General features: G+C 35.1%; 1 protein-coding gene and 1 long non-coding RNA gene across 28 annotated transcripts in view; one reads left to right on the top strand and one right to left on the bottom strand.

Moving 5' to 3' along the window:
- Positions 1–19,220, bottom strand: part of GPHN (gephyrin) — a 620,043-nt gene that overhangs the window by 25,878 nt on the left and 574,945 nt on the right. For all 14 annotated transcript variants that reach the window (XM_077909682.1, XM_077909670.1, XM_077909673.1 and 11 more), the window contains one exon: positions 9,260–9,347. In XM_077909682.1, coding sequence (XP_077765808.1) covers positions 9,260–9,347 — 88 coding nt within the window. The remainder of the gene's footprint in view (positions 1–9,259; positions 9,348–19,220) is intronic.
- LOC144320764 (uncharacterized) overlaps positions 1–19,220 on the top strand; it is a 141,942-nt gene that overhangs the window by 33,756 nt on the left and 88,966 nt on the right. For 3 of the 14 annotated variants that reach the window (XR_013386398.1, XR_013386404.1, XR_013386393.1), the window contains exon 4: positions 986–1,083. This is a non-coding gene — a long non-coding RNA (uncharacterized LOC144320764). Of the gene's footprint in view, positions 1–985; positions 1,084–2,152; positions 2,199–2,538; positions 2,601–3,380; positions 5,633–19,220 lie in introns of those variants that run through there. The other 11 variants (XR_013386403.1, XR_013386394.1, XR_013386406.1 and 8 more) reach the window with 9 other exon arrangements.

Below are 19,220 nucleotides of genomic sequence, written 5' to 3'. Positions count from 1 at the left end.
GCCAAAGGCAGGCACCAAACCACTGAGCCACCCAGGGAGCCCTTATATAGCTTTTATAGTTGTTCTTGGTGGAAGGGTTGGTCCAAATAAGCTACTATATCATAGTAGAAGCAGAACTCTCCAGACCTTATGTGCCCTTATAATACTATGTCCTTCTGATATCACACACCTAGGCTATACTGCAATTCCCTGATAACTGCTATGTTTTCTTTACTGAACTACACAAACCTTGTGTGTGTGTGTGTGTGTGTGTGTATGACAAATCCCTAGTGAATAGCATATACCATTCATTCATTTCTTAGTTCAACAAATATTTTTGAACCTATTATATATCACAAATTCCATATGTGCTAGAGATATTTTAATGGTGAGCAAGAATAGACATGGTCCCTGATACAAAGATGTTCTGTTGAATTTTACCAATGAAGACAGCCTAAAGTAAGTAAACCAACAAATAAAATAATTATAAAGTGTGTTATATGCTATGAAGGAAATAAGCAGGTGCTAGAATAGAGAATAACGGGTGGGTGGAGAATAAGGAAAGGTCATTTTAAAAGAGGTGGTGAGGGTGAGAAGAATTCAGGCATATGATGTGTGAGGAGATGAGAATTCCAGGCAGAGGCATGTACATACTGAAGCTTCTAAAGCAGTAAAGAATGCATGAAAAAAATGAAAGGTAGTGAATGAGTGGAAAAGGCATAACATGAGGTTGGAGAGACAGGCAGAGGCCACACTTGCTGGGCCTTAAAGGTTATGACACAGAGTTTGGAAAGCAGATTTGAAAATCTGCTTTGTAACATTTGCTAAATGAATGAAAGTATTTTATTTTTCTTGAAAAAAAAACCCTCTCTGTTGTTAAAAATGTTCACTTTTATTCTTTTTGAACATTAATGCTCATGTTTTTTTGTGACAGGTGGAAAGCTTGTACCAGACACAGCCATGAAGGCTGAGAATTACCACTGTTCTTGTTTTTGTTTACCTATAGAGGCAGCAAAGATCTCTGTCTGATATTCTGAAAGCTAGAGTCAGATAGAAAGAAGAAAAATCAATGGGTTAAGAAACAAGAGTTTTTCCTCAACTCAGGTAAGAACAAACAACATTAGACAAATTGTGAAAAACTTTAAAGTTGTTAACAAAGATTACTGGATGTCCAGTGTAGCACAACCTTCTGGTTTATTTGTGTGTTTCATCATTTTTGAGCTATTTTACAAAAATTAAGGTGTATAAATGGAATATTATTCAGCTATTAAAAAGAATGAAATCTTGCCATTTGTAACAACATGGACGGAGCTAGAGTGTATATGATAAATAAAATAAGTCCATCAGAAAAAGACAAATACCATATGATTTTACTTATTTTGGAATTTAAGGAATAAAACAAAGGGAAAAAGAGAGAGAGAGAGACATCAAGAAACAGACTCTTACCTCTAGAGAACAAACTGATGGTTACCAGAGGGGAGGTGAGTGGGAGGATGAGTGAAACAGGAGATGGGGGTTAAGGAGTATGCTTGTGGTGATGAGTACTGAGTGATGTATGGAAGTGTTGAATCATTATACTATATATCTGAAACTAATATAATCCTGTACATTAACTAACTGGAATTAAACTAAAAACTTTAAAAAAATAAGCTGTAGAAAACTGATGGTAAGTAAGATTAGTATTCAAAGAAATGCAAATTAATTCTGTCTGTGGAGATATAATTGATTATTTGCCTGTGGATTTAAAGCAGTTTTGCATCTATTAGCAAATTTACCTCAGTATTCCTGATTTTCTGTGTGTGTTCTTTGAATTCTTCTTTGAACCAGTTATAATATCTTATTGGTTACTTCATTAACTAATGAATTAAATAAAATCTCTGACATGTGTTTATTTTATATGTATATGAAATTCATGATTTTATCTATAAAAAATTATACGTTCCTAGTTCTGGACGCTCCACTGAGATGCCCCATTGATCTATCTTATGGAGCCACGTAAACGTGATTGCTAGAAAAGTGCACTTTATAGGTAGTTTACACCTGGGCAGACTTCTCCTAGGTTCTTGGAGTGAATACCAAGCAGCAATAAAATGGGAACTCTGCTAACTTTTGGTTTCTGTAATTTTGTTCCCTTTATTGATTTTGATTCTATTTTTCTTCTGTGCATGGCCAGTAAGATATTCCCCATTGTGGCAGCCATTGTTGGGAATTTGGTTTTATTTTTATTTTTATTTTTTTAAAGATTTTATTTATTTATTCATGATAGTCACACACACAGAGAGAGAGAGAGAGAGAGAGAGAGAGGCAGAGACATAGGCAGAGGGAGAAGCAGGCTCCATGCAGGGAGCCCGACGTGGGATTCGATCCCGGGTCTCCAGGATCGCGCCCTGGGCCAAAGGCAGGTGCTAAACCGCTGCGCCACCCAGGGATCCCGGGAATTTGGTTTTAAAGTCTGATGATTTCTATAAGTGGATGATTGCGGTCTATTCTCAGGTAAGAGAAGACAGAGAATATGGCTTATTAATCTTTCTCGTTTATTTGTCTTACTGTCATTTTGAGCCTAAACCAATCAAGAACTTTGTGACCTCTAGGAAGGAAAACAGCTCTTTATTTGTAGACTGGTAAGTTATTTTTGTTTCTGTGTTTATTTGTGACCTGTGGTTGAAGTATCTATGTGTCTGTGATCCAGAAAGACATTTATCTCATTTCGTGAGTGTGAAATGTTTTCCTACTTCTGGAAGGTATTCATAAATCGTATGCCTATGAGACCATGAAGCAGAATGGACCTTCCTCAGGGTGTACTTTGGATTCAGGGTGCCTCCCTCCTATCATAATCCTCCTACTCAAACCCTCTTCATCTGAGTCTGAATGTGATGGAGGTGTTGGCAGAGAGCAATCCAAAAACCCCAAAACCCCAACTCTCCATTTTCAGATCTGGAGAGAAGAGCCCCCATTTTAGGGCCACAATAAAATTTGCTTGCCAGGGGGAAGAAGAAAAACACATCAAAGTAATTGTCTTTTAAATTAAAGGTGCTCTGTTCTCATAGACTTAAATAAATGCTTATATAAAAATAATCTTCTTAAAAGATTTTATAAACAGATTATATAAGAAGAATCTTCCTAAAATTACCAGATAATAAGGAAATTTAACTTATATTTTCAATGAGCTACATTAAAAGGTATTCTTATAATTTTAAGAATCAAAGATCACAAAGTTAAGGTAAATCTTTGGCAAATTACACTAGTTTTAGTTATTAAGAAAGCCCAGCATGTTCTTTTTATTTATCAGTGTGAAGTATAATTAGGCAAATACTTTTTATTTTGCTGGGTTTTTTTTTTCCTACACTTATATAGGCATATTCATTAAATAAGCTTGTGCTTTTCCTATACAATATTTTAAGAATGTAGAGATGCCTGGGTGGCTCAGCGGTTGAGCGTCTGCCTTTGGCCTAGGGCGTGAACCTGGAGACCCGGGATCGAGTCCTGCGTCGGGCTCCCTGCATGGAACCTGCTTCTCCCTCTGCCTGTGTCTCTGCCTCTCTCTCTCTGTCCTTTATGAATGAATAAGTTAAAAAATCTTTAAAAAAATATTTTAAGAATGTTAAAAATGTAAAATTGGGTACAATATAATTGAATCGTTTCTGACAAACTTTAAATTTCAATCGTAATTATGTTTGTGGTATGCCAGCTTGAAAATAGTTTTCAGGATCTTTAAGTAACAAAATCTTATTGAACTGATATTTAATTAATGAATAATTATCAGACACCTAGATGATTTCTATGTAAGAGTACTGGGTCATTGATAACTAAGCATAATTTTAAGTTAATATATAGATCTTTCTTCACTTATGATGGAGTTACCTCCTGAACCCATTGTGAACTGAAAATATCCTAAGTTGAAAATGTGTGACCTAACTCACCCAACATCATAGCTTAGCCTAGCCTACCTTAGTCATGTTCAAAACATTTACATTACAAAACACTTCTGCAAAGCCTATTTTATAACAAAGTGCTGAATATATGATGTAATTTATTGAATACTATACTGAAAGTGAATAACAGGTATGGGTATAGAAGGTTGTAAGTTTATCAGCTGTTTACCCTTGTGATTGTAGCTGACGGGGAGCTGCAGCTCACTGTGGCTGCTCCACATCATGAGAGAGTGTTGCCCTACATATTGCTAGCCTGAGAAAATATCAAAATTCAAAATCTGAAGTATGGTTTCTACCAATGCATATCACTTTTGCACCATTGTAAAGTTGAAAATTCATTAAGTTGAACCATTGTAAATTGAGGACCATCCATACTTTTGTTCTAAAGTTAATATACTTTGCTTCTTATTTTTATATGCTAGAGAGAAGCTATATCTTTTAGGTCATGTTAATTAATATGTTTGTTCCTCTTTACTATATTAAGAAAGTACAAAAGGGATGTATGTGGCTGTTCAAAGTTATATTCATGTGTTTATGAACTTTGGTAATCTGCTCAAATGCTTACATATAATTTTTCAATTATCTATAGTTTTCACCGTGAAATAAAAATTATTTTCTCAAACATTATAATGAAATATGGGTGTTACAATTACTCTAGGAATAATAATGATAGAGAAGTGTAACTTTGTTCTTTTTTTCAAGGAAAAGGAGTATTTTTGTTTTTAAGTCTAGCCCTCAAAATATTTGGTCTTTACGTGCTCTTAAAATAAAATTTATACGGATCCCCAGGGCTTTTGTTTATGTGGGTTATGTCTAATAGATATTTACTCTATTACAAACTAAAAACTAAAAAAATTTTTAAAATTTTTGTTTCATTTGGAAATAGCAATGACAAGGCAATTTTATGTTAATATAAGTAACTATTTTTTATACATTGTTTTTATAATTTTGAAAATTTCTTTAATGTTTGGCTTAACAGAGGTCAGTTGGATCCTCTTATTTGTTTCTGCATTGAGTCTGATGAGATATCATACAATATGTATCCACTAGAAAAAATCATGGTATGTTCATGAAAGGAGGAGAATAAAAAAAATGTCAAATAAAGTCTTTGTTCTATTATGAAAGTAGTTTTGACATTGTAGACCTTCTTACAGGGTCTTAGGGGCCCTTGTGGTCTGGGGCCCACTCTTTGTGCTAAAGTAAAGTGGCAGTTTGTTTCAAAATATAAAATAACAAGGATGCCTGGGTGGCTCAGGGTTGGGCATCTGCCTTTGGCCCAGGGCGTGATCCTGGAGTCCTGGGATCAAGTTTCGCATCAGGCTTCCCGCATGGAGCCTGCTTCTCCCTCTTCCTGTGTCTCTGCCTCTCTGTGTGTCTCTCATTAATAAATAAATAAAATCTTTTTAAAAACCCCAAAAAACCCAAAATATAAAATAACATAATAAAGAACAAAACTTTGAAAGAGATTTTCATTTGCCTTGGTTTATAATATCTGTGTGTAAAAGTAAGCTGATGATGAATACTCACCATTTGCTTCAATGTGGATAGAACTGGAGGGTATTATGCGAGTGAAGTAAGTCAATCGGAGGACAAACATTATATGGTTTCATTCATATGGGGAATATAAAAAATAGTGAAAGGGATTATAGGAGAAAAGAGAGAAAATGAGTGGGAAATATCAGAGAGGGTGACAGAACATGAAAGACTCCTAACTCTGGGAAATGAACAAGGGGTAGTGGAAGGGGAGGTGGGTGGGGGGACAGGGTGACTGGGTGATGGGCACTGAGGGGGGCACTTGACGGGATGCGTACTGGGTGCTATACTATATGTTGGCAAATCGAACTCCAATAAAAAGAATAAAAAAAATGAAGTTGAGAACCATATTAAAATTTTAGTAAGTTCACTCAAATTTGGTCAACTTATTTCTTTATTAATTAATACTTTTCCCATGAAACTCAAATTGTTCTTTTTGTGTAATCTCCCTTTTGTTCTTTCTGTTTATTTTGTCTTTATTTAAGGAAAAAATAAAGACCAAAGTTTCATCATTTACAAATGAGCTAAGATTATTTACAATCATGTTACTTTCTGTGCCTATTTCCAAATATTTTATTGTTGTTTTGAAAAATTAGGTAAGCAGTACTGTTTCTCAGGTACCCATGATCCTATCTTAATTGAGAACTCAATTCTTTTTTGACAACTCTTTTGATTTTGCCTTCTAAAGATCAGACCTAAATTTAGTAAAAAGTAAAAATTTCAGAATATCTTTTACACCTAAAACTATCTTTGAAATCTCTTAGAGGCTCTCTAGAAAATCACAAAGATTTTTTCTTTCATCTTACAAAAGGAGATGTTAGAAATAATTAGGTTTGTTTGATATGTTACTATTATAAGAGTTTCATGTGAGGGGAATTGCCATCATATCTGAGAAGAGATGTGCTCAGCATGCCCTGGGTTAAATCTATATATGTCACATGTCACTATAAATATTTCATAAATTGTGTGCTTTATGGGATGTGTTTGGAGATTTGACAATGCCAATGCCAATGCCATTATGGACAATGCTGTCCATAATATGTTTGCATCCTCAGGGGAAACACATCAAAACTTTTATGATATAGTTATATATTGTATCTGAATAGAGAATTTTACTTATCTTCTCTTCTGATATTATTGGTTACAGTATGAATTAAGTACAGCCATTAAGTATCTGTCATCTTTGTAAAGTTTCTGTTTTACTCTAATGGTTGCTTGAGGGCTCTCCTAAAAGCTACAGTAAATAGTTTGTGCCTGCCACAAAGATTCAGAATACTGGGGAAAAGGACTATCATAAGTACTCTGAACTATTGATATTTCAAAGAATAGTCTCTTGGATACAGGCACCTGAGGTGATATAGCTTAGATAACTTTTATGTAGTACCAGTAGACTCTGTCAGGAATCCCAGAGTCCTTTAGAATAGAAGCAGATGGCTTCATGAAAGTGGAATGCTAACCCAGGATCTAGCAGAACAAGAATGACATAAAACTGAATGAAATAATAAGAATATTTTATTGTATTTATTTGGAATATTGTTGATTAATTTTAATATTCTATTGCTTTATGGCTCTAGATTTGTAAAACAAACTGATGGAGGCCTTTGTAGTTAATTGACACTTTTGCTGTTAAATAATCAGGGGAAGCCTATGAGAACAGCCTTTTTTTGTGATCAATAATGATCTCTTTGATTATTTTGATCATATGAGGTGGAAGGGGGACATTGTCAGGAAAAATTAAGAGACTTTCAAGTAGGCAAAAAAAAAAAAAAAGAAATCACTGGCTGTCCAATCTAGTGTATCCTTCTCAGTTATCTGCACCTTTCATTGTCTTTGAGGTATTTTACAATTCTGTCGGTTGTAGAAAACTTATAGTAATGCATATAATTCTTTAGTTTTCAGAGCAAAAATTTTTGCTTGTTTACTTGAAACTGTCAGTGTTTTATAAAAAATAAACACTTTGTGGCAGAGGGAGGTGGAGATAGGAAAAGATTTTGAGAGAGACAACTGTAGAAGGGCCATTAGTGCAGTAATAAAGAAGTCTAACATTGAGAAGTATTCTATCTTTACCATAGTTGAGCCACAATTGCCAAACCTATGTATGTTAGAAGCTTGTTGCCTTTTCAGAAGTATTGGAAGAGATAACTTTCAGGTTTGCCAAATAGGTACTGTCCCATAATTAAGCTCATTATCAACTAAGATAAATTATACATGAAATACTCCCTGGAAGCAACAAATTTAACATTTAAGTATTCTTAACTTCAGGGTTTGCTCTTGTGTTATTCAGAGCACCACAGGCAGTTTGATGGTAATGAAAACAGACAGGCTGAAAATGACTTCTCGTAGCTCTACTATAAAGCAGATCTCAGCTCTGGGCTTTGTGATCTCAGAAGACGTCTGCAGCAATTTGCTCTACATAGGGCTAAGGACTTCTATGAGACTTTGAGGGAAGACTAGCCTAGCAATCTGTCTGCTATAAGGAGAATACTACCCACACTTCAACACCTTCACTCCTGGATGTAATATGAAATGGACATTTTGGACTGAGATTCTCTATTTTTCTTCTATGGTTTTTGCCCGCTGAAGGGTTATTTTTAACACTCTAAACCTAGTTGTGAATGAAAGGTAGGCATTCGCTGTTCATACTACTAAATTCTGACAAATAGGTTATAAATTTAGGCAATTTAATAGCTATATAGTGCAGAGATCAAAAATAATCATATATGTGTATAAGATCTAGCTATTAATCTATTTTAATAGCTATATAGGGCAGAGATCAAGAATAATCATATATGTGTATAAGATGCTCTTGGAAAAATCTGAATTTTGGTAAAAACTGCTATTATGACAATATTTTTGTAACTTTTCAATTAGTCATTAATATGAAAAAAAGAAGAAATGGAAAGGGATTAAAGGCTGGAAAAATGGGATCCCTGGGTGGTGCAGCGGTTTGGCGCCTGCCTTTGGCCCAGGGCGCGACCCTGGAGACCCGGGATCGAATCCCACGTCGGGCTCCCGATGCATGGAGCCTGCTTCTCCCTCTGCCTGTGTCTCTGCCTCTCTCTCTCTCTCTGTGTGTGGCTATCATAAATAACTAAAAATAAAAAAAATAAAAAAATAAAGGCTGAAAAAATATTTTATGTTCTGAAATATTTTTGAACTAAAACATCAGGTTGGTTATTGTAGTAAAGTATATTTTGCTTTTATAATATTATTCAATGTACCCAATAATCATCATGAACCAACACATTTCATTAAGATACAAACTTAATGATACTGAGACACTGAAATTGTGATTTTTAAAGGACTAAGCATAAACTTTATGCAAATATATTTAGTCTTATAAAATCCTTTATACACTTATATATATGTTTGTATTATATTGTCATCATTATTATGATTATGATCATTATTATTTGTCAAAAAGGGCAATGAAATGCCTAATCCTGTCTTTCTTCCCTGTAAGGGGCTAAGGGTTCTTTATTAGGTTCAGAATATGTGGTGGGGGAGGACAGGATCTTGGGTAAATATCATGTATAAAGGACACCCTAATGTTTTCGTAGAGTAAGCAAAGAAACAGAAATCTTCAAGGGAACATGAAAATCATTTTGCAAGTTGCAGGATTCTCTAAGCTATTCCTGAGGTCAGCCCTCTGATCTACTCACACTGCAACCCTTTTAGAATGCCCAGAAATATCTGAAGCCCTACGGATTTTCAGATTTGTGCAGGTCTGGTTATAGATAACAGATATCTACCAGACTACAGTTAATCAAAGACATTACTGTGGATAAATTTTCATGAGCCCCATTTTTTCATACCTTTTCCCCCATGGATACACCCCCTGATGTGATGATGACATCAGCACGACTGATACCCTCATTCAGGGCATTGAGTAAGTCATCTGGGCTGGAAAAAAATAAAGACAAATTAATTATCCACTAGAAAAAAATTTTAGATATTTAAATGCCAACTTAAAACTAGACCATTTTATTCACTGAGTAGGCATTAACATGGGGTATAGCACTATATTCTGTATGAAGTGAGAATCAAAAATGGTCTCTGCCCAATGGAAGCATAACTGTTATTGCAGAGAAAGAACCTTATAAATATGGAAGTAGTGGCTACTGGTATTTTCATGGGGCTTACCGCTCTAACAAGGCAGCATAATGAGGGAAGACATTGAGGTGCTGGTAGGTGTCTAACCAGCCCAGTTTGCCTTGGATAATCCCAAATTTAGTATTGAAAGTCACATGTCCTAGGAAATCTCAGGCAAATGGAGATGGTTGGTGACCCTAGGTGTTGGGACAGGTCATTTAAGACTCTTTATAGGTATAGGGAATAGGACTTAAGTTAGGCCTTGAGAAATAGGCAAGACTTTTTCAGGGGGAAAGACTGAGAAAAAGCCTTGTAAACAAGAGGATCAGCCTGTGATGTAGCTTCAGTGTCTAGAGTGAAGAGAGAGGCTAAAAGGATAGGATGAATATTAGGGATTGAAACTAGGCAGATTCCTGATAATGAACTGAAAAGACCAGTTTATAGGCCCTTTGATTGCACAGGTCAAAGGCCGGGAAGAAGAGATGGAGCAAAATCAAGAGTCAATCTTGTGGATGTTAGAAGGGTTACAAAGGCATAACTTGAGATTGATGAATTGAAGAAAAAACCAAAGTGTGAGGCATGAGGGCTTATAGGGGGATAGAAGGCAAAGGTTAGCTAAAAAGGACTTTGTAGTTACTATTTGAATTTCGTACAAAGGTACTGGTAATGTACACTGCACTTGCACTCCCCTTCAGATGACAGAAAGGGAGCCTTTTAAGGAATACCTATCTAGCCTACACCCTTGTTTTCTGAGAACTTCCTATGTGTGGGGAGGGGTGGTTGTGGTTCTCTTTCTCCTCCATGGACTTCTAACATGTACATCTAAAAAGGGAGTAATCCTAGCTTCTGTTTTTCTAGTTCTTGTGTTTAGTCCCTCTAGAGGACTGTTTGGCTCTTGGGTTCCATGAGATAACCCTATATCTTCCCATAAACCCCTCCTTTGCTTAAGCTAGCCTCAATGTTTTTTTGTAACTTGAAATCAAAGGATATCTCAATGAGATAGCATACATTCCCCCAAATCACTCTTAGTGGTGAAGTTTTTTCATGTCCCTTTATCTTAATGTACTATTTAATGGGGGAGGGAGGGAGAGAGGAGAAGGGAAAGTGGGTGGAGGAGAAAAGATCTGTAACTAGGACATCATTTCCCTTTTTAACCAGGGATGACAGAGGTAAGGAGAGGACCTTGAGGGACGCCTGGGTGGCTCAGTGGTTGAGCGTCTGGTTGGCTCAGGGTGTGATCCTGGAGTCCTGGGATCGAGTCCCACATCAGGCTCCTTGCATGGAATCTGCTTCTCCTCCCTCTGCCTGTGTCTCTGCCTTTCTCTCTGTGTCTCTTGTGAATAAGTAAATAAAATATTTTAAAAAAAGAAAAAAGAACCTTGAGATTCATGTGAAAGGCTACCTTTGGCTCTGTAAGGCTCTAGAAGAGATAAGCTAGTTGGGAGATGACATAGTACAGAGATCGAGAGTACAAATTCTGAAGTCAGACTACCTGAAGTTAAATCCTGGTGCTACTATTTGCTAGATGTAGAACCCTGGACAAGTTGCTTAACTTCTCTTTGCCTAAGCTTTCCATCAATAGAGTAGAGATAATATAGGGTTGTTCTGAGCATTAAGTGACATAATACATATAAAACAGTTTGTGGAATAGTATATAGCGCAAATTAAATTTTAAAGAAAGGTTAGTTGTTATTACTGCTGTACAGAAGCTTATATAAACATACTTAACAACTTGGCAAACTTCATCTTTAACATGCTTAGTAGTTTTTATTTAGGAGAATATTCATGAGTAACACAGAAGAAAATCATAGATTTGGCCTTAGATACATTCAGAACTGTATGTGAAAGTCCAAATGGCTCAATAGCAAGCTAAACCTGGTTCCAGACTAATAGTTTCATTTACTAGTTGGTTATCTCACTGGATCTGGATAAAATTCTCCTTTTCAAGTACTGGCCTGTCTGTAAGTATACCGGGGGTTGTTCGGCTCTGAGGAGCAAGCTTCCAAGGAGAAGACCCACACATAGAAGTCTGAAAACTGGCTCACATGGCCTTCAAACTACAAACATAGGAACTCTTTAAAATCATCCACTTTATTGCTTATGCAGCTAAAAAGGAACCCAGGTATTTAATAAAGATAGGATCTATGTGTAAAACATAAAACAAAACAAAACAAAACAAAACAACTTAAAAAATCCCTTTCAAAGTTAAACTGGTTGAGCAAACATTTTAGAAGAATTATATTCAGTAATGGGTGTTTTTAAAGTATTTTGAATTAAGTATTTTGTATAGATTCTTCATTAATCTTTTTCATTTTGCATTAGTGAAAAAGATAGCAACTTATTCCGTTGTGTTGAAATACTGTAAGATATGCATAATCACTGCATGTTGAGAGCTCAGGGCCTCTTGCCTTGCTGGATATTATTATTAATCAGTCTGAGCCAAATAGCTGGCCAATGGAATAAATGGAAAAATACAAATGTAGGATAATGTGGAACGTAGTTTGGGTGAATGGACAGTAAATATTATTAACAAAATATAATTTTGTATTAGTACAAAGAGACATTAGCTAATTTCACCAATTTCACAATATGTAACTTATATCATGTCAACTCTAGAGGATTATGGTAAAGTGACAGCAGTAGTGACATACACATCTTCATGTTATTAATCTTTGTAGGTGGATAAAGGTCCTGGGACACGCCAGCTGATGATGCAAATAAACATACATTTCAGTGATACTTTTTCCTATTCATTGTTTCTACATTATCTTGGAAGATGTTTTTTCCCTATTTTATAAAACTGCAGAGACATAAGCTCTCCATATGAACTTTTATAACTTACAGAAATAAACTAAAAGGGATTTTTTATGCCTTTTTGTATTCAAATAATATTTTCAATGTTGCTTTTACTCTGTGTCTGGTGTATTCACTGAATCACTGAATCTCAAAGTTGGAAAGGCTTTTTTTTGGGGGGGTCATTGTGTTGGGTATCACAGCTGGGTGCATTGTTTGGTCCTCCTCTTCTCTATCTCCTTCTGCCTCTCTCCTTGACTTTACTTTCTGTTGCATATTTCTGGTCTCTGGGATCTAGTTAGAAATCATGGCTTAGTAGAGGGTCAGGTACAAATGTATGACAACAGTGAAAGGATCTATAACTTCATTTATATTGCATAGTATAACTACTGCTTCACAATAAGTCTGTGAGGTAGATTGAACAGGTAATATGCTTGTTTCATAGAAAAAAGGTATTAGAGTAAAGGAATATTTTATTTATTTTTTAAATGGGCTCCATGCCCAGCAACCAGAGATCAAGACCTGAGCTGAGATCAAGAGTCAGATGCTTAACCAGCTGAGTGACCCAGGCATCCCCAAAGTTGTGTTTTAAAGGTGAGGTAGAGCAGTAAGTGGCAGAGCTAGAACCAGAGCCTCTGATTCTCATTAAGTGTTTATTCCATCCAACTGACTAAGCAGCCTGATTGTCTAGTTTTTTCAGGAGTATGACATGTCATATAAGGAAAAGTCTCATGAGAATGGGCCCTTGTGCAAAAATATCAAATAGAGGATGTTAAGGCAAAAAGTGAGAATCTATTTATGTTGACTAGAAAAGTGTATGTATGGACATGTTAGTATAATTCTGGGGAATGAAACAAATGTGATTCTGAAACCTATATTCAGATGGAAACTAAATAAGATTTTGATTAAACATAACTTTAGGGCTTATTTACAAGTCATAAATTTGCTCTTTTTTATGATTCATATTATATTTCAAATGACAAAAATATTTCCAACATAACAGAATAGTATAACAGCCATGTATACATCTTTCAGATTTGATGAACACTAATATTTTCCCATATTTACTTCATATTCCCTCTCCCCTCATTTGTTTACTTTAAAGAAATAAAACAAGTTTGCTTTATAAAACAAAGCAATTACTCTGAATAATGATAAAGGAATAGATAGCAAGGATTATAATTGTGGATATTACAGAATTCATGATTTTCTCAGTTTTGTTAAATAGAGCATGGTATACTAATCTTCTCAAAGATGGGAGAGTAAAACTAAAACATTATGATCTGATCTTTTATTATATATGACCTTATGTATATTACATATCTTTTTACATTACTTTGTATATATTAGATCATTAGATATTTAAGAAATAAAAGTAATGACATTTTACTTTTATTTTAAAAAGTAAATTTTAAAAGAACAATACACTTTAAAAGAATACATTTTAAAAGAACAATACACTTTCACCGGTATGTGTTAATTTCACAACTCTATGGGGTAGGCAGGGCAAGAAAGGGCACTGAGGTTCACAGAGGTAGTGAAAGGTTCAAGGTTACCTCCTGTTCACTTTACTATTCTTTGAAACTACTGTAATATTCACATAGTGAAAGATACTTTGTTATACACAGGATGCTTTCAGATAAAAGCTGTTTATCATTTTTATCTAAATATATAAATCTGTTTGGTGGGTGCTAAATAGGAATCATAAAAACTTGACATTTTGTACTTTTCAAGTTTGAACTATCTTCTCACCATTGCCTCTGAGGGGATGCTGGATTAGATGCCAGTAGCTTCCCTTTTCTCAAAGAGCAGCACATCTTAAAGAGATAATTCTTCCTTCATTAACAATTACAGTTTTAATTAGATTTGAATGATTAACCATTTCTTTAAAGATAACTGAATACTAGCATTAGTCTTAATTTACTAGCACTTTTATCCCTTTTCACTTAAATTATTAAGTACCTACCCATCATTCTCTTAGAGTACCAATATTATATAAAACCATTTTACAAGAGAGCTGATTTAGTACAAAATGTTAAAAATTTAAGGACTAGGTGACAGAAAATAGAACTGTTACTTGAAGCCCCGAATGTCACAAAGTCTAGAACCCGTTTTGTCTCTACTGCTAACTGAGAGGACTCTGAAAAGCAAACATCACTTTTTGGGGTCTCATTATCCTTATCTGTATAATAAGAACATTTGGACAAATGTTTTTTCTAGCTCTAACATTCACTGATTTGAACCACTTGAAGTGAGTGGAATCCACTTTAAGCACAAAGGTATCATTCTTTCCTTCCTTTCTCTCTCTCTTTCTTTCTCTTTTGTATTTTAATGGAACACTGGCAGCTTGCTGCTGGTGTGTTCCAGTTCATGAGTTGTGATTTCTGTGCCTTTTACCATTTGTGATCCTTTTTTCCACTACAACTATGTTAACATCAGGGCCACAGTACCCTAGCAGCTTCCTGAGGGCTGAGAATAAATAGAACTCTCAGCAGGCAAAGAAAAATACCAGCAATCTAAGAAGCCAGCAGGTGGAGGGTGGAAGAAGAAGCACAATTTAAGATAGCTTCGACTGAAACTGCTGGGGGAAATAAATAATTTCAGCAACAATAACAACAAACAGTTAAAGCACTAATGGAGACAGGCTTATACCATTAAAAGGATGTTCTATGAAAAACATGATTTTCAAGTTTAAAAATTTAGCAGATGAAGGTGAATATAGTGCCTAATACAAACCCAATTAGTGGCCTGAAAGACTAAGTGGTAGAAATATCTCAAAGGAATGGGGGCACCTGGATACTTCAGTCAATTAAACATCCAACCCTATTTTGGCTCAGGTCATGATCTCAGAGTCATGAAATTGAGCCCCTAGTCCGGCTCTGTGCCCCTCAGGGAATCTGCTGGAGATAGGGGAAGATGGAAAGGAGAGGAAGCACTTTTGAAATACATTTACAAACACATGTATAAAACTATACAGCTAAATCTAAATGAACAATGATCAGATAAACTGGGAAATTACAATGTATGTACTAAAAATGGATTTCCCCAAAGTTGTAGAAACACACTGTAAAAGAGAACTTAATAGTAGTTTAGAATTCAAAGCATTTTCTCAGCAATATCTAGAAGCTTAGGGATTGGAGGAGATGGAGAAAGTGAAAGTTCACTGGTATAGGGACACATAGAGGAAATAGGAATGCCTTGGAGGAGGGATATAGTTAACATCTTTTAAAAAATATAAGGTGGAAAGAATAGTGGAGAAGTGTATATTTGATTATGAATATATGAAATTAGAAGGAAAGTATAAGGAGAATGGTAAAGTATAGCAATTCTTCCAAAATAGTAAGGGGGCAAAAGGAAACAAATAGTACCTGGATCAAACCAACAAGAGGAAAAAGGACAAGGAGGAAATAACAAAATTGAATACATTGCAAAAATAAGATGGAAGAAAAAACATTAAGGGAATAATTTATAGCAAACTTCATGGTACAGCAAAATAAACTTTATATCAGGATCAGTGTTATAGTAATTTAAGGCTGGTGCAAAATTGAGGCTTTTTTTTTTTTAAAAAGCTCAAATTTCATTTGAATGTCATTCACAAAGGATACACTAAAAAATGAAAGACTGAAAAACACTGATAGGGCAAAAAGACACCAGCCAAGTGTAAATAAGCAAAAAAAATCAGGACTGGAATATTAATGTCAAAGTGGAATTTAAGTTAAAAGAACTAAAAAGGATAATGAGAGGCAACAAATTGTGATAAAAGTCAAATTTGTAAATTTGATATAATGTATGGCTCTCTCAGAAGACAAGGTATCATTTTATCTAGGCTTCTTGATTGCCCTGCCAAATCCCTGCACATCGTAGGCACTCAATAAATAAACTGAATTAACCCTGGCCTCAACTCAATCTATAGTAGCTTTGGGAATAGAGTGTGTACCACTATTACAACTATAATGTAATATAATAATACTGTCTGTAGATGGAAGAGAAGATACTACTTAGCATTTATATAATCATAAATAGTACTTTCTTTGAAAGGTTGTCATATAGAAGAGGGAGTAAATTTACTTGGTATTGGTCCAGAGAGCAGAATTAGAGCTAATGGATGGAAGAAACAGGGATAAAGACTTTGGCTCAGTGTAATGCAAAAACATCCTCACCACAACAGCCATTCAACAATAGAATGAGCTGCCTCATAATGCAAATAAGATCTTTCTCACTAAAAGCATCAAACAAAAACCTGATGGCTAGCTGTTAGAAATTTCTCTAATTCCTCCACTGTGTGAAAGACTGGATTTAGCTAACATCAGAAGTTCCTTTCAATTTTAAGATACTGCAATCCTATGGAAATAACTGAAATTAATGTTATTTTCTTTTCACATATAGACTGAAGCAGAGAGGGAGAAACTGACTACAAGCACTGAAATATAATACTCATCTTGCAGATCAGACTTTTCTTTCTCTCACTTTCTGAACATTAGGAGCATTTGACTATTTGACTTGAGTAAAAAAACCAAAACCTAATCAAACCAAACCAAACCAAACCAAACCAAAAACAGGCACTTTTCCTCCCAAAGCTATGACATTCACTTTCAGCTTGGGAAATGGCTACCAATAATAATAACTATACTTTCCCTGGAATTCTAACTTAACTGTAATTTAATTGGACATCAAAGAAGCCTAAACTCAACAGAAAGTAGATAAAAGAGCAAGGTAAAGCATATCTCAAAATAAATCTCAGAGAATGCAAGAGAAGTATTCATGAGAAGCTTTCTCAATACTTTATATACTTCAATTTCCATGAAAGTAGAATAATTCTAGAAGGTATGATATCTTTTGACTATAACGTCTTTTCAGATTTCAGAGGGCTTTGGGAGCCCACCTTCAGTTCAGACTTTTTTGTTTTTTAAAGTTTGTGTTGGCCTTAAATTATTATAATCTTGACTCTGACATAATTTTTTTCCCTTTATCAGGCAGTCTACTATAAAATTCAAAACCAAGACAGAGCCTTTACCCAAGTTTAGATTTTATGGATTTCAGACACAGCATTCAGAATGCAAATGCAGTTTTATTTTAAAATATTTAATATAAACACACAGATGGACAACAGCTGCTAATTAGTTTCCTGTTTCATCTGTTACACCAACTGTGAGCTGTATCATTTTAAGATGAGTGAAGATGACAGTGGGAAAGTGAGAAAAATTCTAGGATTTGGAGATTAAGAAATAATGCCAGTTGATCATACCAAGAGCACAACGACAACAACAACAACAACAACAACAAACAACAAAAACCCCAGTTCTGGACATACACCAGTCATATACTAATTTCATCAGAGGTCAAGGATACATTCCGCAACTACATGTGTTTTCTGCGCATCTATTTCATGTACTGAATTAAACTCCATACTACATTTAAGCCATCACATAGTCCTTTGGTTCCACTGGGTGTTCAGGCACTATAAAGTCATGGAAAGACAGAGGAAAGCATGGTCCCTGTCTTTAAGTTTATAAGCTAGTACAGAAAATATATGACAAAAATATAGGAAAATGAATGAAATAAGCAATGAAATTAGTATTACTGGTTGAATTCAAATACATTAATTAAAATGAAAATATATATAAAGGTAAAATGTATAAATGTTGAGTGGGGCAGAATGATCAGAATTGGCATGGGAAAATCAGGAAAGGCTTTCTGGAGGAGATTACTTTCTAAGTAGGAAAACAATTTCTAAAAGTACAGTAATACCTAGAGGTCATTTTAAGAAGAATGAGTAACATTAACTGTAATAACTCTTAAGGGTGAGAAAGGCAAGCCACCAAGAATGTCTATTCCTGAGAGTGGGAAGAATCTCTTGTCAAACACATTTGGGAAGTAGAATATTTTTGCTTGGCCAATAGAAAACGAGAGACTTCTCTTAATATATACATCTATTTAGAAATCTATCAGAAAATAAATCTATTAGTTGACTCAAAAATTAAAACTTTACATTTTGAGCCAAAGTATTTATTTCATAAGAGAAGAAAGGCAGTTTATAAAGATGACAAGAACTAAATAAATTTGGATCTAAATTTAGATCCCTGACAGTTAGAAATCTCTGCTTTTAGAACATTAGGTAAATACTAAGATGTTAGGATATGTTTAGTGCACATACTAGAAGATGTAAAACACTGGGCTTTGCCCGAATAATCACTAGACTGTGAAGTCTACCTTGATAAACCCCTTTTAAATGTGCCAGTCTTATAGAATTCAGTTTGCTATCTCAGTGCTTACTCCCTTTCTGTTTCATGCTTTAATGTGAAGAGGCAGCCTCACAAATTGGCAGCAACAGAAGTAGGCAATTCAAATCCAAAACACCAATCTGTGACACAGCCAAGCAAGCCCAGCATGATTTGAGTGGGGCAGGCTCTGTGATGGCAATTTTCCAGAAGGGGGAACTCTTTCCATAATTATGGGAATTTCTCAGCCCTTCAGGCCTTGCAAGGCTAGAAGGTCTAAGTCAGCAGTTGGAAGCTACATTACCAAGCTGTTTTAAAACTGATGTAAAAATATAAACAGCTCGATAGTTAAAATCAGTTTTAGACATGATATAAATTCAATTAATGCGCAGATTTTAAGAAATCTTCCCTAAGTGGATTCTGTGTATTTGGATCATGATTACTGCCTATTATACTTAAGAGGTAAATATATAACATCATTTATTTAAGCCTGAGGGAGCAGCTCCCCAACTTTTTAAATTAGAGGCTTCATAAATCCATTTGAAATGCTACTCCCTCTACCATTTTATGTTTTTCTTCAGAAATATAAAACGAATTATCTCAGCCATAAAGCTTTAGTTGTGCCCTTTTGGGGGATGTGTCTCAGTCACTAATGCAATTCTGTTGTTAGTGC

Source organism: Canis aureus, chromosome 9 (assembly GCF_053574225.1).
Source record: "Canis aureus isolate CA01 chromosome 9, VMU_Caureus_v.1.0, whole genome shotgun sequence".
NCBI classification, from domain to species: Eukaryota; Metazoa; Chordata; class Mammalia; order Carnivora; family Canidae; genus Canis; species Canis aureus.
Note: the sequence above shows the minus strand (reverse complement) of the source record. Positions and strands in the feature narration are given on the sequence as shown.